The sequence below is a fragment of the Pongo abelii genome, chromosome 5, assembly GCF_028885655.2.
Source record: "Pongo abelii isolate AG06213 chromosome 5, NHGRI_mPonAbe1-v2.0_pri, whole genome shotgun sequence".
Lineage (NCBI taxonomy): Eukaryota > Metazoa > Chordata > Mammalia > Primates > Hominidae > Pongo > Pongo abelii.
This window is the reverse complement of record NC_071990.2, coordinates 128,888,480-128,910,907: the sequence shown is the minus strand read 5'-3', so window position 1 is coordinate 128,910,907 and position 22,428 is coordinate 128,888,480. Positions and strand designations below refer to the sequence as shown.

Genomic DNA, 22,428 nt, shown 5'->3' with positions numbered 1-22,428 from the left:
GTTTCAGTTTCATACTGAATGAAAGCAGTTGCATCAAAGTATTCCCCTGCCTTCTGTGCTTGAACATATGCCTTTACTTAACAGTGGATATGCGTTAGAAATTAACATGTGAAGAATTTAATTTTCATTTCTTTGCAAATTTATGAAGACTCCTCTTTGGAAAAGGCTTTCCTATTTTTACTGTCAGTCTATACCCCGTCCTTCTCTTTGACCTCAGAACCTCGTATTTGGTATTCATACATTATTAGTTCAGCAAGTATTTTTTCACCACCTGCCATGTGGCAAGCACTATTTTTATGGTGGTGATGCCACACTAAAACAAAATCCCTGCTTCACAGAACTTAAAGCATAGCATTTATCAACTTGCACTGTAATTGTTTGCTTCTCTGTCTCCTCCCCTGCTAAGTTTCAGCCTCCTAATGGTAGATGCAGTATGTAATTGAACTTTGAGTCTCCCCCTCAATGTCTAGTATATGGTAGACATACATATGGATAATTATTGTTTACATACGGAGACACTTCTTATTATATTGGTGTGAGAAGTGGAACTGAGCACCAGAGATCATATAATGCTTGTCCTTGAAACAGTTTGGCACTAGCTGTGTATTCTTTGACTTCTGAAGTGTTAGTTTGAATTTTAATTAGGATCAGCCAGTAAAATGTGGGAGATTTTACATAAGAATCCAGATTTCCAGCTTCTCTTGTAAAAGCCCACATTCCTGTAGCACACAATGAGCTGAAGCTGTGGCTGGTCCACCTGCTTCTTGAGATGGGGCATGCCTTCTCCATTTCACTACAACCCCTACCTTGCCCTATCATTTTGCACGTGTCGGGGAGGAGCAAGGGGGTGATGTGTGGTGAGGGGAGAATGAAGTGCTTCCGATTCTACATAAATTCACTGAAAGTGTGTGTTCATAAGCTTATAGCAACCTAACTCCCAACAGTGGAAATAATAACTTACTTTTTTTCCTTCAGTGATGTGGAATGCTAACAAGCATTTGTTTACATTTGAACTATATATCATATTGAGTCAACAATCAATTTTGTCTGTTGTTTTTCTGCATTTTCACAGTAGGTTTCCTGTATTTCTCAAATTAAATAATTGCCAGCTACATTCTACTGTGATGTGTATCCTAGTCCAAAGTAAAAATAAATCTAAATCTATCTGGTTTAGGATTTTTTTTCCTCCTTTTATGATTATTGAAGTAACTCTTTTTATTTGTCTTGGTTTTGTCATTTGAGACTAGAATACTTAAAAACATAAAATTGAATTAAAATTATAGTTTATCCAACTAAATATATTTGTGCTTTGTTTCAGTTATCCTTAAAAAGAAGAGGAAGCAAAGATTTGCCAAAATCTGAAAAAAAGGCTCAACAGACTCCCACAGAGGTATGTGGAAATAAAATTTCAACTAGTACATCAAGTACCTCTAAGTGTATATAATCACAAGCTACATTTATAAATAGATATAATGGCCAGATAACCTTATGTAAAACAAAGTCAAATTTGCATATCAATTGTGTAGCTGTAGATACAGGTAGTATAAATCAGAATATTTACTTATAAAGCCAGCCGTAACATCCCTATTATAATTGCTTTACATTGTAAGCACACAGAAAAATGTCATTCGTACTTTATACGCTGCTATATTTGAGAACTATACTCATGATGCTAATCTTGTCCTTTTATAATTAATAAGGTCAATAGAAAGGCTGTTCCTATAGTGTCAGGAGAAAGTAAAGAAAGGAATGTTGCAGAAGGAAGTCAGAAAGGAGAGAAAGGCTCGTTATATCTTTAGAGAGCCCTGGAATGAAGTAATTCTCCATACCAGTGATTGGAGAAGCAAAAGAAAGGAGACAAAAGAATAAAAATGAAAGTTGAAAGATGTACTCAACATGGGCTTGTTAAAACCTTAGAAACACAGCCACAGTAAAGACTAGCTTTGCTTTCAAGGTAAAAAGAGGTGCCAATGGTTGTAATGAAGAAGATTTTAAAATGGAAGAGGAAACATTTGGGATAAAAATGACACTATTGTTAAGGAAGGGGATCCCAATCTAGATCCCAAGAGAGGGTTCTCGGATCTCGTGCAAGAAAAAATTCAGGGCGAGCCCATAGAGTAAAGTGAAAGCAAGTTTATTAGGAAAGTAAAAGAATAAAAGAATGGCTACTCCATAAGCAGAGCAGCCCCGAGGGCTGCTGATTACCCATTTTATGGTTATTTCTTGATATGCTAAACAAGGGGTGGATTATTCATGCCTCCCCTTTTTAGACCATATGGGGTAACTTCCTGATGTTGTCATGGCATTTGTAAACTGTCATGGCACTGGTGGGATTGTAGCAGTGAAGACGACCAGAGGTCACTCTCAGTTTTGGTGAGGTTTAGCTGGCTTTTTTACTGGAACGCGTTTCATCAGCAACGTCTTTATGACCTGTATCTTGTGCCGACCTCCTATCTCATCCTGTGACTCAGAATCCTTAACCATCTGGGAATGCAGCCCAATAGGTTTCAGCCTCATTTTACCCAGCTCCTATTCAAGATGTAGTTGTTCTGGGTCACACGCCTCTGACATTATGACTCTCCAAAAACACTTGGCTAGATATTAACCTTTAAACTATGTCAGTTGGAATCTATGGTACTGTAGTATACTTTTATGATTACAAGGATTTTTTCACATTAGATAGATAATTTAACTAAAGTGATTTTAAATATTCAAAATTTGAAAAAGTTGATCTCAGACATTTTTTAAAGCATAACATATTAACTATATATTATTTTCCTTTTTCCTTTCTGTACCTGCTCTGTTCCTGTTCTGTTTTCTCCTGGTACTTGCACCAGAACACGTATGGACCTCAGCATTTTTAGAATCCCAGAGAGTCTCACAGCCAAGACCATGATATCACTTTTTGTACCTTTCTCTCTGTTCCCTTAGTAAGTCCAAATATACTCTGTCACTACAGCTTTCCCACTCTGTTTTGCTGTCACTTTATTCAACTCACTCTAAATATTTTGTTGTGAATCATTTCACGTGTTGCCATGAATCTTCTTTCCTACCTTGTTTATGGAGTAGACGCTGTATCTACATTTGTCCTATTCTTACACTACCTGTGTTAAAAGTTTATTTATTCTTTTCAACCATAGTCTCTGATGCAGGAATTCTTAACTGTTTAGTCTTGGCTTTATGGACCTCCACTCACTATGCATGTGGGCAACTTTCTGCAAAAACATCCACAACTTTAATCAGTTTCTCAGTGAGGTCAGGGACCTTACAAAAGTCAAGATGCCATGCAATCTACCAGCTTTTATTTCATGGGCAAAAACTTCCTTATTTATAAGTATACTGCGGCATATGAAGTTTCTGCTATCATTTCCAACACATTTATTTTCAGAGGTTATGACCTGTCACTTTTCAAAAACCCACCTCAGGAGATTGATCAGGCTATCTCTGATGGGATATCTCAATTATAAAATGGTCCATTTTTACAAAATTATAACACGATTCCAATGCTCAGTCAAGGTTGCAAACCATCGATCCACATATTTGTGTTACTGAAAATATACCATTCTATTGTAATTCTTGTTTATGCATTCATCTCTCCTACTTAGCCAGGGCATTTTTGTAGACAGGAGCCATCTTATTCAGTTTTGAATCATCTGTGTCTAGTGATTGGCACTCTGCATATGTTCAATACATGCTTTTAAATACTCCCGTCTCCTTTTTCTATGTGAAATCACACAAAATTGCCAACATGCTATTGAATTCGATCTACAGAAGTGGCAATTTCATATGGTCCAACTCTCTATTATTCATTTAGCTTTGTATTTCATTTTGTTAATTTGCTTCAGCTTCTTTGATCTCTTCCTCACATGTTCCTCAGCAGCACAGTGACTTTTTTTACAGAGAAATGATACTGCACAGCAATTAAGAACTGTAGTTCTAGGGCCAGGCTGCCTAGGTTGAAATCTCTGGCATATACCGGCTGTATGAACTTGGGCCCATTACTTACTCTTTTTAGTGCCTCTATTTCCTCATTTATACAATGGGAATCATAATAGAGAGCTGTTGTACAGACTAAATGAGTTAATATATGTAATCAGTTAGAATGCAATTTAGTTTCTAGTAGTGGCTCTTAAAGTGAAAGCCAGGCTTAGCTCATTTCTTACTGGCCTTCATCATCATCATATCTTTATGTTTCCCTCTTCACATGTAATTTGTATCTTCAATTGAGTGAGTCTTCAACATACACAAAAATAAGAAATAACTTGCTTCACACCTCAGAGAATTTTAATTTTTCTTGCCTACCCTTCACTGTGGAAAATAGGAGAAAGTATTTACTGCTCAATTACTGTGGACCAGACACTTTGCATGCAATCTCCTTTTTTTATCAATAATTATGTATATTTCTATGCCAAGTTTCCAATGCAGCCTACAATAGTTGGGTTACAAGATCAGGATGCAAGGCATATTGGCATACAGGGTGGTAAACTCTTGGCATTGCAGAAACTAGCACATTTTGTATCTTGAAAAGATTTATTTTTAAATAAATAAAATAATTACCATGCCCATTAGCCCTTGATGCAGCTCCTTCCCTCATAATGACTCTATTATATTCAGTCTATGTCCAAGTGTTAAAATAATTGTTGTTTTCATTCCTTTGGGCAGGAGAGCTTACATACACACAAATCAGATATTCTCTTCTTTATTTGCTTAATATAACCCAGTGAAGTGTTATTCTGCTTCAGTTTGTGCCTTGTATCACACCCACTGCTGTTTTGGTTAGATTCAATTTGCAGTATATGCCAACTATACTAGCCAATAAAGGCCTTGCCTTGCAATCAAGGACTTCCACTACACATGCAACCCTACCTGGCTTCCCAGTCTCATCTACTCTTGCATGTCAAATAAAACCTAGCCTATGTAAAAGCATATTTGACATTTATTTGTGCAGATAAAATGCGTTCCAGTAAAAAAGCCAGCTAAAACTCACCAAACCAAGATGGCCACGAGAGTGATCTGTGGTCACCTTAACTGCTACAATCCCACCAGTGCCATGACAGTTTACAAATGCCATGACAACATCAGGAAGTTACCCTATATGGTCTAAAAAGGGGAGGCATGAATAACCCACCCCTTGTAGCATATCATTGTTGGTCATATTTCTGTTCAAACATTGTTTCTAATTATTGGCCTACATGACCTTAGATTTCCCCTCCCAAACCTTTGACTATTTCTTACCTGTCTCCCCTTTCTTTTCTTTCTTTTTTTTTTTTTTAGATGGAGTCTCACTCTATCACCCAGGCTGGAGTGCAGTGGCACAATCTCGGCTTACTGCAACCTCCGCCTCCCAGGTTCAAGCAATTCTCCTGCCTCAGCCTCCCAAGCAGCTGGGACTACAGGCGCATGCCACCATGCCCAGCTAATTTTTGTAGTTTTAATAGAGATGGGGTTTCACCATATTGGCCAGGCTGGTTTCGAGCTCCTGACCTCGTGATCCACCCACCTCAGCCTCCCAAAGTGCTAGGATTACAGGCATGAGTGACCGCGCCCGGCCATCTCTCTCCCTTTCTTTTCTTCTCCTCATTGGTTGTGTCTGTGACTATTATGATAGGTTCAACCATCACCTCTACACATCTCATCCACACGTCCTCACTTCTAGACCTGAGCTCTAAGTGCCAAGATGTAATCTTAGTAATCTAATCATGAGCCTGAGATTCTACATGACTGTTGATGAATGTTTCCACCCTGTATCCCTCCACTGGAACACCTCACAGACAGCATTCTTAAAACCTTAAACCCACATTCTTCACACAAAACTATTTCCATTTCTCCTTTTGTACTTTTCAATTTAGTTAATGACTGGGCTTTGAGGTTGTCATGAGAATGTCATGAGAAGAACTTCTGTAAGTTTCATTCCACTATCCTTTCAGCAGGCAGAACCAACTTTATCCATTTCAGATTGATGGGAGTACATCCTATTTTAAAAGTGATCTAAATGCAATGCTCCTCTTTATTCATTCTCTATCCTTGCTATTGGCCATACAATCCAATGAGACCCCTCAACTCAAAAATTCAGGGTCATCTTTGAGTCCTCTGATGTGATCCAAAACATTGTAACATGTCCTTGGTCTCATCCTCAAAAAAGCTTCCATCAAAGCTTTCCATGACATACCCTCTTCAGTCCTCCCTGGATGCTGCTAAGGCTCTCTCATCTCTTCTGGTAGTCCTTCTCTTCTTTCTTCTAAACTTCTTCTAGAGGAAAGTGTACAAGGTAACACATCTTACTTCTTCGATTTTACCACATTGCTCTATTTTTTTTTTCTTTTATGCTTCTTTTCTAGAGGCAGCATGTGCAGTGGAAGGAATATGAGTTTGGGACTCAGCCAGAATATAGACTGTGCTCTGTCACTTATTAACTTGTGCACTGCAATGTTAATAAATCTCTCCTGTCGGTAAAGGGGAGATAGCATCACCTATCTTGAAGGACTGATATAAGTATTTAATACTATATGGAATGGAATGTTCAGGCTCTGCACACCCAGCAGCTCTCAAACGCTTCATATTCCCATTAGTAAATAGGAAGACAGGAGACCTGTGCCCTGTTCTCCATCTCTTCCATCTCAAAGGCTCTGTGTAGTATTTACTGAGCATCTCTGGCAGAAGCTCATTCTTCTCCTCACCTTCTCACCAGTGGTTGCTCCTTCTTTACCAGAATGCATCTCAAACACAGATGACTGATCTGTGTTATCTAGAGTACTGGATAAGGAAAGAATTTTTATTTTTGTTTTTATAATGAAGAAACCAAAGTTCACAGAAGTTACATGATTGGATCAAAGTACACACTTAAAAGAGAATTTTGAGAAATTGTCCTTGGGAGAAATGTCCTTAGACATAATAACATGCTTCGGTAATATCCCTCAGAGAAAGATTTCCATTCCTCCTTTTGTACTTTTCAATTTAGTTAATGATTGGGCTCTGAGGTTGTCGTAAGAATGTGTGAGAAGAACTTCTACAGTTCCGCTATCCTTTTGCCAGGCTGAACCAACTTTATCCATTTCAGACTGATGGGAGTACAACCTATTTTAAATGTGATCCAGATGGAAAACCTAACAGTTTCTCCTTGGATGGACCATTCCAGTGTCAAAATTTCCTGACTTACAGGCCTCTAAAACAATTTTCCTTTGAATAAAAACAGGGGGCAGATTATTTCCTAAGTGACACAGAAATCAAGAGCCTGAGCATTCGTTTCAGACAGAATTGGATTCAAATTTCACCTTTGTCCTTTGCTATTCATTAGCTGTGTAACCTTCGAACAGTTACTGAACATCTTTAAACCAGGAACTGTAATACCTACTCCTAAGTTTACTCTGAATATTAAATTAGGTTCATGTTTGTAAAACACTTTTCAGCACTTGGCTCAGTGTAAGTGACAAAAAAGTGGCAGCGAATGCATATGAACTACATGCTCCTTGAACAGATTTTATATTTATTACTGCAATAATGAAACAAAAGAAACACTGCTGAAATGATTACCAGTTGTATGCAGTTACAACATATAATAATCTCTGAATAGTGATGACCAGTTTTTCTCTTTTCATATTCCTTTTCATTTTTGCTTCCAGTATGTAACACTGTTCTAATCTTTAATTTGCCAGAGAATTTAAGTGATCTGAAGAAAATACACAGTATCTGCTTCTGTTTCTCTGTCATTAAATCTGGATTGCAAGAAAAAGAAATTATTTTTCCAGGTGTCCTCTTTTGGTTGTTTCCTTGATTTACATAAAAATGATCTCCTATCTTTTTCCCTCTTTTCCCCCAAATGAGGAGGACAATGAAGATCTGAAGTGCCAGCTGCAGTTTGTTAAGGAAGAAGCCGCTTTGATGAGAAAGAAAATGGCCAAGATTGATAAAGAAAAGGACAGATTTGAACACGAGCTCCAGAAGTACAGATCCTTTTATGGGGATCTGGACAGTCCTTTGCCCAAAGGAGAAGCCGGAGGCCCTCCCAGCACCAGGGAGGCCGAGCTCAAGCTACGGCTAAGGCTGGTGGAGGAAGAAGCCAACATCCTGGGCAGGAAAATCGTCGAACTGGAGGTGGAGAACAGAGGCCTGAAGGCGGAACTGGACGACCTTAGGGGCGATGACTTCAACGGCTCGGCCAACCCGCTCATGAGGGAGCAGAGCGAATCCCTGTCGGAGCTACGGCAGCACCTGCAGCTGGTGGAAGACGAGACTGAGCTGCTGCGGAGGAACGTGGCCGACCTGGAGGAGCAGAACAAGCGCATCACGGCGGAGCTCAACAAGTACAAGTACAAGTCCGGCGGCCACGACAGCGCGCGGCACCACGACAACGCCAAGACCGAGGCCCTGCAGGAGGAGCTGAAGGCGGCGCGCCTGCAGATCAACGAGCTCAGCGGCAAGGTCATGCAGCTGCAGTACGAGAACCGCGTGCTCATGTCCAACATGCAGCGCTACGACCTGGCCTCGCACCTGGGCATCCGCGGCAGCCCCCGCGACAGCGACGCCGAGAGCGACGCGGGCAAGAAGGAGAGCGACGACGACTCGCGGCCGCCGCACCGCAAGCGCGAAGGGCCCATCGGCGGCGAGAGCGACTCGGAGGAGGTGCGCAACATCCGCTGCCTCACGCCCACTCGCTCCTTCTACCCGGCGCCCGGGCCCTGGCCCAAGAGCTTCTCCGATCGGCAGCAGATGAAGGACATCCGCTCGGAGGCCGAGCGCCTGGGCAAGACCATCGACCGGCTCATCGCCGACACGAGCACCATCATCACCGAGGCGCGCATCTACGTGGCCAACGGGGACCTGTTCGGACTCATGGACGAGGAGGACGACGGCAGCCGCATCCGCGAGCACGAGCTGCTCTACCGCATCAACGCGCAGATGAAGGCCTTCCGCAAGGAGCTGCAGACCTTCATCGACCGCCTCGAGGTGCCCAAGTCTGCGGACGACCGCGGCGCCGAGGAGCCCATTTCCGTGAGTCAGGTACAGTTCTGCCTATTGCGAGCCACGGCGGTGGCCAGGCTGGCCCGTGGAGCCGCGTCCCTGGCGGGCGTCTCGGCGCCCGGACTGCTGCGCCCCGCTTGAGGGGAAGCCCCGGCTCAGGGCCGCGCTGGGTCCTGAAACCCCCGGCCGGCCCACCAGTTCTTCCACACTGTCCTTCTGCAGGGCTGAGGTTTTTGTGACTCCATCACGTAGTCACCATTTCTTCCTCTGTTCTGTTTAAAAGGAAAACTTAACACCATTACCCTCAATTGTTGTGGAAAGAGTAAAGGATTTTGAGGCACATTATTATTTTAGAAGGTCAATATTTTTCTCTGTTACTCTGCTAGCAGATGAACTGCAAGATGGTTCTGAATAGGAATATTTAACTGCTGATATGTGGTTTTCGAGCCAAGATCCATATTGAGTTTAGGATTTTAAAAAAATGACTAGACTAGGAGGCCGAGGAGGGTGGATCGCTTGAGCTCAGGAGTTCGAGTCCAGCCTAGTCAGCAAGGCGAGATCCGCCTCTCCAAAACATATGAAAAATTAGCTGGGTGTGGTGGCATGCACCTGTAATCCAAGCTACTCCGGAGGCTGATGTGGGAGGATCACCTGAGCCCAGGCAGGTCGAGGCTGCAGTGAATGGTGATTGCACTACTGCACTCCAGCCTGGGCAAAAGTGAAACCCTGTCTCAAAAAAAAGAAAGAATAAAACTAAAACAGAATTGATGGCAGGGCACTGTGGCTCATGTCTGTAATCCTAGAGGCCAAAGAGGGCAGGAGGTCAGGAGTTTGAGACCAGCCTGGCCAACATGGTGAAACCCCATGTATACCAAAAATACAAAAATTAGCCTGGTGTGGTGGCGCACTCCTGTAATCCCAGCTACTCGGGAGGCTGAAGCAGGAGAATCACTTGAACCCGGGAGAGGGAAGTTGCAGTGAGCCGAGATTGCACCACTGCCCTCCAGCCTAGGCGACAGAGTGAGACTCTGTCTCAATAAAAAAATTAATTTAATTAAATAAAACAGAACTGATGGATAACTACTGGTAAATGTAGAAACCAGTGGTAAAGAGACATGATTTTCTGTCTACAACCCCCGGGAAAGGAACAAATGAAAGCCACTTTTTTTTTTACCATAAGTTGAAATAACATGATCATTATTTCCAGAGAAAATCACTCTCAGTTGTATAGTGGAGAATCTCAGGACTGGGGAAGGAGTCTATACGGTAGCTTGAAGGCAACACTAATTCAGAGAAATAGTAACTATTCCAGAACAGGGAAAACCAGCATTTTTCCTCCATCCTGATTTGTAGAGGCACACCGGATGAATTGGACTGAGCTGCTTTGGCCAGGTATGGTGGCCATTTAAAGACCAATGCATTTTGTCAGAGTTAACCACATGAAAGATAATTTATGAAACAAAACAGGCAATGCTGTTTGCTCTGGCAAGCCTGGTGTCCTGTATCCAATGGAGAACCCACGGAAGTACAACAGCATGCATGGCTTTTAAGACACGCAAGACATTTAAAAGCCAGTTTATGTACAGAAGCATGGTTTTAGATTAACTGCCTGTTGGTACAGCTAGAAACATTGCAGCCCTATCGCTTATTTATCTTGCATGTTGCTCCGCTTTGCTATGAAAAATATCGTTTTATGATAAAACTTGTTGAATTTTGATATGTATTCAGTTATACCCTTAGGGAAAATAATAGAAATTAGAGTGAGAGAAAGTGCTATGTATAATATTAGGCTTTCAGATTTTATAGATATAGGCTTAAGGGAGGGTGGGGGTTCTTTTTTAAGTTGAATGAATACTTAAATTAGTTGATGTGAATTTAAGTTTTAAAGATTATTATTAATTAACTCTTCTCTTTGTCTTTGCATTTACCTTCCCAGATGTTCCAGCCTATCATTTTACTTATTCTCATTCTTGTATTATTTTCTTCACTTTCTTACACAACAATATTTAAACTTGTCTTCCTTTTTACACTGTTTTTTGTACTGTAAATCTTTCATCATTTACCATTCATTGTAGTATTTTCAGTTTGTTTATTTTGTTCACCCTTCAAGACAAGAAGTAAAAGAAGTATAATTTCTGTAGTAACCAATGCTATAAAAACACTGAAGACTGCTTATTTCTTTAAAAAGACACAACTCATCTTACCAAGACCAAATTCAATAAGAAGCCCAAGCACTAAAATATTTCAGGTAAGAAAGTGTGACATTTTTCTGTATGAATTGTTTTAATTTTTACTTCTTTTTTAATCCTGTTTGTCTCCTCTTGATAAATAATTGGCATATTGAATATAAAAATGGACTACATGTCTCATAATTATTTCTCAGTAGTTCACTATTATTATTCAAAGCTGGACGGACATTCACAATTTGGTCACATTTCCAAAAAGTATATACATTTGTAAAGTACCTTTGCCAGGTTGCATCAAACTAACAAGATAATTTTGACATCCAATAAATATCTGAAAAAAAAAAAAGGGGAAATAAATGAAATGTGACCCTCATGAAAACTAAGTAATGTGTTGTAATGCCGATGTGTTTTGTCTACAGAGATACGCTTGGAAGCAGAGATTGGATTAGGTCTTAGTTCATTTAGGAAATAATTATCCCCATCCTACTCTATTTGACCAGATTCCCACCAAACCTGCCACTCCTGCTTTTACTTATTATACTTGAAGTCGTGTATTGCTAATCGAACTTATTGCTTGGAGTCCTATCCTCTATAATAGATTGCCTCCAGAGTAGGAAATACCCTATAAATGTGATATGTGAATTGTTTTGAATAGGGAAAAAATACAGTCATTCTCTAGAATTTCATTAAAGTATGGTCATTTTCTAGAATTTCATTAGATCACAATCCAAGACTGGTAGCATAGTTCTGGCAGGAGGTGCTCTGGAGATATAAACTAACTTCAATAAACCTGAGCATCCCCCTTTCTCCTCAAACCTAAAGTGGCCTGGATAGACTCCATCTACCCAAAGGACCTATTCTGTCCATCTCATTGATAGTTTATCCAGTGCCACCCAAGAGTCAGCAATCCCTGCACTTGTTGAAGTCACATACTTGTAAATGTTCACAGGTTGGTTGACGGATATGAAAATCTGTGGAAAGTGAAGTATCTTGCACATCTGCAAAAAGAATATGTGGAAAAACTTTGTTATAAAAGTTGCTATTGGTAATGGTCCTTGGAATCCCAGGAATTTAACTTTCAAGGGACTATGATTTATTTATAGTCTCATCCTCACCCACATCCATTTGAATATTAATTAAACAAACAAACAAACCTTCACAATAGTCTAAAACTTTAGTTTAGAATAACTGCTCTTACCCTCTATAGGGTTTGTTTGGTTTTGGTTTTCGGTTCTGTTTGTTTTTTGATAGGGGGAGGAGAGACTTGAAGTGAGGAGTGGTTACCCAACAGTTGGAATCTGTCACTATGCACTTCTGGCTTTTTATTTTAGAGATTCTGAGAGCTAGGTAAAGCTTCATTACAAAAATGAATGAAAGGAGATAAATGCCATGTTTAATCAATTATATATAATTCAGGTGTTTGCTTTTTAAAATTTTTTTCATCTCAGAGATAACAAACACTTTAAAACCTAAAGTTTGTCTGTTAGATCCGTGATAAGTTTCCAGGCCACCATTTCAGGAACTGAAAGTAAATGTTTGAGGGCTGAAGTGTAGCTGAAATACTGTCTTTGGAGCCGGTTATACCTGTTAAAAGGTTCTCAGCCACCTACAGAGCATTTGGAAGTGTGTGGAGTGTTACAAGTTATTACAATGACTGGGAAGCTCGCTGGCATTTAGGAGGAAGGGATCAGAACTTCAAGGTCCCTGAAATCCCACATCACAAATAATTGCCTTGTCCAAATTGCTGATGTTGTCTTTGTGGAGAAACGTGATATGGTATGCACTCATTCACTTCAGAAGCATCATGCGTATTCACCACCCTGTGTGACTTTAAGAAACTGGCTTTAGATTTTAGCTTTCTTTATCATGAGAGGAATCAAAAATGAAATAACTAGATCAGTGGTTATCAATGCTAGCTGCACATCAGAATTTCTGGGATGTTTTTAATTGGGGACCTACTCCATACTAATTGAAATAAAATGTACGGACCTAGGCATTTGTATTTTTAAAAATGCCCCAGAACCACTACTTTTAGATATTTGAATTATCTAAAATACACGTTCTATATAGCCTCAACAAAGCTTACAGTAAACCGTGTGATACTAAGATATAAGATCATTAGGTGTCTAGGTTTGAGTAGACTTTAAAGTTTCAGCTGCTCAGTGGATGTCTGAATTCTCTCTAGGGCATTTCTGCTTAGTTGTACAGCCTTTGCCAGAAGGGGTATCACCTCCAGTGATAAAACAATTATATTTCTGCACTGGTGGTCATGCCAGAAAACTTGGCTTGCATTAATACAAGCTTTCAAAAACACAGAATCAAAGGTAAATAGGAGTAATATCTAATAGAAAAGAGAACCAAGATGGATAGTGTGCGGGCACAGGGTCACACACCCACTGAGAGACACAGGCATGTGTGCACACTGAATTCAAGACTCAAGATGATCCCACAGTGATCTAACATGTTATTACAACAAAATCCCTAGGCATTCTTAGATGGGCTGACAGCCTAAATATATGCAAAGATGGTGCAAACACCTCAGTGATAACTTGTGACCTGAATAGGAAAGGAGAGATGTCTGGGCTAACCAAAACACCAGCCTCAACTATAGATCTCATTTTTGGAACTATGGTCATGTTCCCTATGTTGCCCTTCTGGCAACAGGGGTATTAATCTTACCTATGAACTCCTAAAGCAGTGATAAGGTTTGACTCTGTGTCCCACTCAAATCTCATCTTGAATTGTAATCCTCACCGATGGAGGGAGGGACCTGTAATCCCCACATGTAGAGGGAGGCAGGTGATTGGATCATGGGGGTGGTTTCCCCCATGCTGTTCTCATGATAGGGAGTGAGTCCTCACGAGATCTAATGGTTTTATAAATGTTTGGAAGTTCCTCCTTCACTCCTCTCCACTGCTGCCTTGTGAAAAAGGTGCCTGCTTCCCCTTCCACCATGATTGTAAGATTCCTGAGGCCTCCCTAACCATACAGAACTGTGAGTCAAACCTCTTTCCTTTATTAATTACCCAGTCTCAAGGAAGCTCTTTATAGCAGTGTGAAAGTGGACTAATACAGGCAGTGATTTTATAGAATTTCATGAGACTCTTAAACCTCATCCAGATCCTCCATATGTGAAACTCCTGTGAAATACTGGGGAGAGGAAAGTAGGCTGAAGCAGAACTGACTTGACTGCTGCTCACAGATTCTGGGGGATATGGAATCATTCCAACAGCTCCTTTGAAGTTAGTGAATCAACTTTACTAAACAGTTGAATTCCAAGGAGGCTCTTTTCCACTCTGCCCCACTCACTGCATACACCAGCTTCCCAGTTGTGCCTGTGTGTACACACACAGCTCCATCACACTGTGGTGTATAATGAGAAATGCATCCAGGGTCAGGGCATTCAGACCTACCTCTATCTTAGGGGACATGCTGGGGACCAGTTGGTGGAAGGTGGGGTCAGAAAATTGCCAGCAGGCACAAAGTGACCTTTTTCCTTGCCGTCTTTTCCCTATAACTTCAAGCTGTTCAATGGGCGCCCAGTATCCAGGGTGCACCTATCTCTTAAAGCGTAGAACATAGACTTGGGAAGATAAGTTAACAAAGATGGTGCCCAAAACCTCAGAAAGAGAGTCCCCAGCATCTTCCCCTTTGATCCTGTTGCTTGCATTATTTTTGTTATATGAAGCTGTTTCTGAAAGAGGAACAACCAGGCTTCTTGATTCACCAAGAGAGCAAAGACTCTTAATTATTAAGACAAGGCGTCATCTTTTGTTTGGACCTTTGAAGCTGTGCTATTTAAACATCACACCAAAGTAAACTCAACAAAGCAAGCCTTATTCTAGAAAATTCCCTTGTATGCACATTCTTGGCCATAGGAAGAAGTGTCTTCTTGTTAATTTGGCCTAGATCTAAGAAAAAAGGAATTCAGTTGGCTATTTTTAAGCATAAGTAACTAAACTCATAAAACAAAGGAAAATTCAGTCCTGAGCCTGGAATGTATTTTGGCCTGCATTCTCCAATCTTCACTTTAGTTTGTGTGATAGAATGGGATATGGTTATTTAATCAGCTGCCAATGAAGTTTGGAGTGTCAATTTGGTAGCTCAGCCTTAATTCCAAATATTCGTGCAGAGTTTGTAACTGCATTCTGATAGAACTACAGTCCAGTTCATCTAGTAGAGTCATGCTTTGGGTCAGACACCATAACTGAATGTAGAGATTGAAGAGAAATTAGTGGAGAATAGTACCAGAAAGTAAGAAAAGTCGACCACTTATTAAACTACTGGGATATGGTACAGTTAAAACATAGTATGTATGAAGACATAACTGCTTAAACCCTAGTTGTAAACCAATTAGGTCTAATGAAAAATAGATTTCATTCTGTGTTTTTAATTTTGATCTGGTTTTTGATAAGTAAAGTAATTTCATTCATATTTTGATGAAACTCACATTTCATGGGTAGGTCCTGATATTCTCAGCAGTCTACTTGTAGAATTTCAGCTAGAAACTCATACAAAATAGAACGTTTCATGGCCTGGACATGGCAGAACACCTTTGTAGTTACAGTAATAAATGTGGTAATATCTTAAATGTGGTAATGCTTCTAAACTGTACTTTTGATCAGTTGAGAGAAGGGAAAGTGGTAGTGGCTGTTTTTCACATTTGCCATTTTGAAAATGTGTGCAAATCATAGAATCTCTAAAGTTCCTTTCCATGTAACTTAAATACATTTTCATCCATGTCTTCCCTGCTTAAAGGTGTATTTTCTGTACTCACTGGCAGTTCTAGTCTGTGTCTGTCCTAGTGAAGTTGTGGGTAATATTTTAAATATTTCTAGGGGCACCTTTTGAATAGAGTACTGTTATAACCCACTTGATCAAAGAACAAGAGCAGCAAATATAACACTTTTTAGATGTAAAGAGAAACCTCAGAAATCTCTACCTTGCACTGCTCACTGTTAAGCCAGGCTGTGTTGTCTTTTTTTTTTTTTTTTTGAGACAGAGTCTCGCTCTGTCGCCCACGCTGAAGTGCAGTGGTGCGAACTCGGCTCACTGCAAGCTCCGCCTCCCAGCTTCACGCCATTCTCCTGCCTCAGCCTCCTGAGTAGCTGGGACTACAGGCGCCCGCCACCACGCCCACCTAATTTTTTGTATTTTTAGTAGAGACGGGGTTTCACCGTGTTAGCCAGGGTGGTCTCGATCTCCTGACTTCATGATCCGCCCACCTGGGCCTCCCAAAGTACAGGGATTACAGGTGTGAGCCACCGCGCCCGGCCCAGGCTGTGTTGTCTTAAAGAGCCCCATCTGATCTTATATCCCAGATATTTGTGATTAATAAACTTAAGTCTATTGACATTTCCTGATTATTCAATTTCACTGTTCCATTATAAAATTTTTTTAGTTCAGAATTGTATGTATTTTTCTGTAGCTATTTTTCAAAATAAGGTACCAACAAAACTCAACATCTGAAGATAAAATTGCAAACATTTAGTTTAAGATAAGAATACATAATCAGTGGTTGTTAGCAGTTATTCAGCCTTTACAAAAATGTTCATAAAATTTTATTGACTTGCATATTTGAATGTTTTTCTCAATGTTTTTGAATCCAAATTCCTATTTAGCATATATTAAACTCAGATAATAAAAATTTGCCTTTGTTTTGATGATTTTTATTTAAATTATCAGTAGTTTTAGATATATTTTTAAAATGATTTTAAATGATTATTTTTTACTAAAATAAACATTAAATAAACAGTAACAGTGTAGAGCATTACACTAATTTAAAAACTAGAACTTTTCAGAAAAGTTTAGAACATCAGCTCACTTAAGAAAATGGCAAACCGCCCTGAGGTATTCAGGAGTGGTGCAATATCTTGACTATTTGAAGTGTTACAATGTCATGAGTACTCCAGATATGGAGCTGTGGAAATTACTGACTCTGAAAAAGTGTGCTTTATGCGTTTATTTTCTGTAGTCTCTTCTGAATGTTTTGAGTTGAGCTGCTTATGTTAACAAGTATATGCATAAGTGATTATTGAAGGCTGGGAAACGGCATCACTTCTTTTTGAGGTTGTCCAACATGACATACCTTTAAAGTCAGCTCTTTAAGTTTATGTCAAAAGTACCTGCCTTAACCTGTGCATTCACATATTAAGAGAGTATGAGGGGCAGAGAGCAGCTCATCAGTTTACTTACTTGCCTCAAGTGATTTAGTAAGGGAAGATAATTTAAGAGCTTTTTTAAAGAAATGACTTATATACTCTTATTTCTTAAAGTCAGAACACTCAGTTTAGTTTGTAGTTTATAACTCCCTTCTATCTTTCTTATAAACAGTTTTTTCACATTCTGTGTTACTCCTTTTGTGTCATTGACTCCTGGACAGACAAAATAGAGTTAGACTTCTTAAATAGAACATCCTGTGTATTGGCCTAGATCAGTCATTTATAACTGGGTTTCAGCATGACAAGTTACTGAAATTAATTTTTTTCTGGACATTAGGTGACTCCTGGGAATCCAAGGCAGGAAAGGAAATGTGTATCTGCTGAGCCTTTGCCTGAAAGGAAATGTGTACCTGCTGAGGCTGTCGGCCCACTGCATAGAGGGCCTTAGCATTTGTAAACAAGCTTAGATTACATCTAGTGGAAAAAGCCGTAGTGAAGCTAGTTGAGGTAGTCAAGGAAAATGAGGACTCCCTGGCCTTGGACCTCATCTTGATATGAAAAAAACTGTCCAAGACGGGAAACTGAAGTCTCTGTTCAGCCTCCTTACTTCAGAGGGAATGTAATTGATTCAGATGCAGCTATTTGTTTGAAGATACCTGATATTTGTAGAAAGTGACTGGATTCAAAATAGTAGTGTGGATTAAAAAGAGTTGGATAAAGAAAGAGTGAGGTTGGCTGGGCACAGTGGCTCACGTCTGTAATCCCAGCGCTTTGAGAGGCCGAGTTGAGTGGATCACCTGCGGTCAGGAGTTCGAGACCAGCCTGGCCAACATCGCAAAACCCCGTCTCTACTAAAAATACAGAAATCAGCTGGGCCTGGTGGTGGGTGCCTGTAATCCCAGCTATTTGGGAGGCTGAGGCAGGAGAATCGCTTGAACCCGGGAGGCAGAGGTTGCAGTGAGCTGAGATCGTGACATCACACTCCAGCCTGGGCGACAAGAGCGAAACTCTGTCTCAAAAAAAAAAAAAAGGAATAAGGTTACAGAAATCTTATTTTGCAATATATATTGATAGCATCAACAACACCAGAATACAGTGGAAGGGTCAGACACAGCTGCTTTTGAGGATGTACTAAATACCTACTGTTTCCTTCCTGCACTTGAATAGCTTTTGCCCTACGTGATATCACCATTTTGCAACTCTCTCTTCCTAACCCCTTTTCCTTTATGAATTTTTGAGATGTTCGTGGGCAAATTACCCATCAAGGTATTGTGCTTATAGGCTAATATGGACTTACTGAGGAACCTTGGCCATGGAAAATGGGTCTGGATGTTTCTGCAGAAGACCCTGAAAATGGGTCTGGCTGGTTCTGCAGAGTGGGCCTAGGAGCTACACTGAAGTGTGACTTTGGGCCTCCCTTTCTGTAACTTTACCTCCAGATCCTTTACTGTATCCCTCTCGTATCATGATGCCACATTCCTGTTGACCTGAACTCCAAGTGCTCAAAATCTAACACCCACCTATGCAGTTCCCCATTCAGATCTTCCACCTGTTTCCCCACTCCATGCCCTGTGAATGAAACAGATGGCTTTCCCGACCTCTAATCAAAGCCTACCCATATTGATTTGTTCCTTCTAATCCTTAGTATGTGCTACATCTTCTCCTTTTCTGTGCCGAAGTGTGAGTAGCCAATAGTTATTTCCTCTACCAGTGGTATTTTACTAGGCAATTATTGGAAACAGAATGCTGCCACCCGGTAATGATAAATCTAACATTTCTCGTAGAAGATATAGGTGGATTAGTTACTCCCTGGGGGGAATATGGATTAGTTCCTGTGTCCTTCAAATTACACTCACCAAGCCTGAGCCATGCTTTACTGCTGAAACATCCTAGCAGAGAGAAGTGGCTCAGGGTGGCCCTCTTGTGGTGGACAAGCATTCCCAGGACTCTGCTGGTCACTAAAGGAAAGGTAGCCCTCAAACAGTCCTTTTTATTATTTTGATTTTATTCTCATCATTATCAGTATCCTCCAAGTCAAGAATCTGTAAATAATACAATGAGATGCTAAAAACAAGTTTGAAAAATGTTAGCAAGGTCTGTTTCTAGTTTTAAAATAGCCCACATTTCTCAAATATGTTACTCGTTGGTTCAGAATTTGGACCACTACCTAAAAAGAACAGATCATTCAAACGTGTGTCTTTTGAATATTTCTGCCATCTGGAAATGCCTGTGCATAAGCCCCATGATGGATGTGCTTGGCTAAAAAACCTGTTGACGTGTCATCAGCCTTCAGAATAGAAGAGACAGCCAGTGTCCCATGATTCGAAGGATAAACATCCCCCACTGGAAAAATAGTACATTAGCTGGCAAGTAATAATCCAAACATGTACATGGATAGTAAATATTCTGTGTGTGATCCTCATAATTTTATACCCCAAAACGGTATTTTAGGAGGATCAAAATTATATTTATTATCACACAGTTGAAATTGCCATTCTAGAACTCAAATAGCACAGGACCAAATTTGACAGAATCAGCTGTGGAACTTCATCAAAAGTCTGAAGCCAGGACCTCACCACTGGATGGTCTGAGTCAGAAGTCTGGGGAGAGTTCCAGCATTACTATTTTTCTTTTTCATTCTCTGTGTGATTATAGTGTGCAGCTAGGTCTGAGTGAGAGTAACACTAAACCGTGATCTCCTCGGTGGAATGCTGTGGGTACTCCTAGGAGAGACTCTCCAAATTTGTGAATTTATACGAGTGTAGTGGGCTACTCAGGATGCAAACAGTCATGCTACATGTCACATTTCAGGGAATCTTCAGAGCTGACCAGACCTGTTGAAGACAAGGATTTCTTCCTCTTCTTTCAGTCCTCTTGGTCTAACCTGGCACAGAACTGGTATTCACAAATATTTGCTACATGGAATGTTAACTGAAGTACCCAAGACCTTAGGAATTGAAGATAATTTAAGATTCAAGAGTTCTGCTAAACAACTGAGATCTCATGATCTTAAAGTACTTTGAAAATTGCAAGGGGCAGACATTCAAGAAGGAAGGATTTCTTAAAATACAGCCCTTATAGTAGCCTTTGAACTTTAACATGCAGAAGAATGAGTTTAGGCGGGGCACAGTGTTTCAGGCCTATGATCTCAGCACTTTGCGAGGCAAAGGAGGGAGGATCATTTGAGCTCAGAAGTTCAAAACCAGCCTGGGCAACATAGCAAAACCTTATCTCAAAAAAAAAAAAAAATACAAAAATTACCTGGGCATGGTGGCAAGTGCCTGTGGTCCCCTACTCAGGAGTCTGAGGCTGGAAGATTGCTTGAGCCCCAGAGGTTGAGGTTGTAGTGAGCCATGATCACACCACTGCACTCCAGCCTGGGTAACAGAACAAGACCATCTCAAAAACAAAACTATACTAAAACAAACAAAAAAGAACAAGTTTAGTTTTTTAAAAGTTGTTCTCTTTTTCAATCTTTTCTATCTTCTTTCCAATGAAAATAGAAACACAGTACCCCTTTTATTGTTAAATATGTTTAAAGAGTAAAAGAATAAGCAATGGAAAAATGATATAAACAAGAAATCAGAAGCTCTCCCGTCTCATACCAGGTTGTCATAGCATAAAGAGAACAAATGAGTAACTGCTTTGTAACACTTCAGGATCGTTCTGCAAACAAAACCATAGATTAAATATGTACTGGCATGCTTAAGGCCATGTTGCCATGTTTATCTTCAGATTTTTTAACTGCTAAGATAAAATCCATTTGCCTTTTTATTTTGACTCAGTGTTTACAATTAGCTAAGGACATGAGCCTCTTTAGATAGTAATAAATACTCAGCTGGCTGGGCACAGTGGCTCACGTCTGTAATCCCAGCACTTTGGGACGCCGAGGCGGGCGGCTCACGAGATCAGGAGTTAGAGACCAGACTGGCCAATATGGTGACACCCTGTCTCTACTAAAAATACAAAAATTAGCCGGGCATGGTGGCGTGCCCCTGTAGTTCCAGCTACGCAGGAGGCTGAGGCAGAAGGATCACTTGAACCTGGGAGGCGGAGGTTGCAGTGAGCTGAGATCGCGCCACTGCACTCCAGCCTGGGTGACAGAGCAAGACTCCATCTCAAAAATAAATAAATAAATACTCAGCTATATGATTCTTATGTCATACTTGGAAGATAGAGTATCATCTCTCTCATTTGGACATAGAAGAAAACTGAATTTAAAATTTGCCAAAGCCAGAAATCAACTTCTCAGTCTCCTCTCATATCCGGCATTCTTATTTCGATTTTCTTCCCTTGCACTTCTTGGAATTTTGAACTTCAAGGCACTCCACCAGGAATGAGGAGACCTGGATTCTATTCTTGGAATGGCCAGTAAGTGGCTTTGTGACCTTGAGCAGATGAGTTACCCTCAGGGCCTCTTCCCTCAACTGTAAAATGAGAAGGTTAGCTAGATGATTTCAGAAGTTCTTTCTGGCTCTAAAATTCTGTAAGTCTGGAAACACCTGCTACCGACATTTATGCACGCATTATTTCTCTTTTACCCTTTTCAAAATGTTTTTGATTGTGCCTTAATATTATTATTAATATAGATCTTTTCCATTTCTTTTTAGAATTTTCTTTTTTGTTTCTTGACAGCAGGCAGTGTTTCTACATTTATTTTCCATTAAGTGTTATTATGTACATTTCTTTACATATCTGTTATACATTGAAATAAGATTAGTATTTCATAAGGTATGAATGATGTGATTCTTTCTAAAACATAGGGCAATCATTTGTGAATTTCATATTTGAAGATTTAAATGTTCAAATGGTTTAAAGATAAACTGCATTACAAAACAAATTGCATTTTTTTTCATAAGATTTTCAGTCATTCTGACACCTGCTTGAAAACCTCAGGCAGTTCAAGATGTCTGAATATAACTGTAGGGCTGAGTATACCAGCATCAGTCTTTTAAATGCATTCATTTTATGTACATAATTGTGGTAAATTTTCTTTTAAAAGTTTTCTTAAACAAAAAGTTTTCAAGGGAAAATCTCAAAAGCTGTGCTGAACATTTCTTGACTTTGCACCGTATCACCTAATTGACTTACTTTCTGTCTTTTGGGTATGAAATATGGCATGG

The 22,428-nt window shown here is 40.1% G+C and overlaps 1 protein-coding gene across 7 annotated transcripts in view; it reads left to right on the top strand.

Moving 5' to 3' along the window:
• MTCL3 (MTCL family member 3) overlaps positions 1 to 22,428 on the top strand; it is a 65,392-nt gene that overhangs the window by 35,128 nt on the left and 7,836 nt on the right. For 3 of the 7 annotated variants that reach the window (XM_054558137.2, XM_054558136.2, XM_054558138.2), the window contains 4 exons: positions 1,319 to 1,390; positions 7,822 to 8,997; positions 11,069 to 11,206; positions 20,117 to 20,583. In XM_054558137.2, the coding sequence (XP_054414112.1) occupies positions 1,319 to 1,390; positions 7,822 to 8,997; positions 11,069 to 11,206; positions 20,117 to 20,146 (1,416 nt within the window). In that variant the 3' untranslated portion in view covers positions 20,147 to 20,583. Of the gene's footprint in view, positions 1 to 1,318; positions 1,391 to 7,821; positions 8,998 to 10,894; positions 11,207 to 20,116; positions 20,584 to 22,428 lie in introns of those variants that run through there. The other 4 variants (XM_054558139.2, XM_054558140.2, XM_009242236.4 and 1 more) reach the window with 4 other exon arrangements.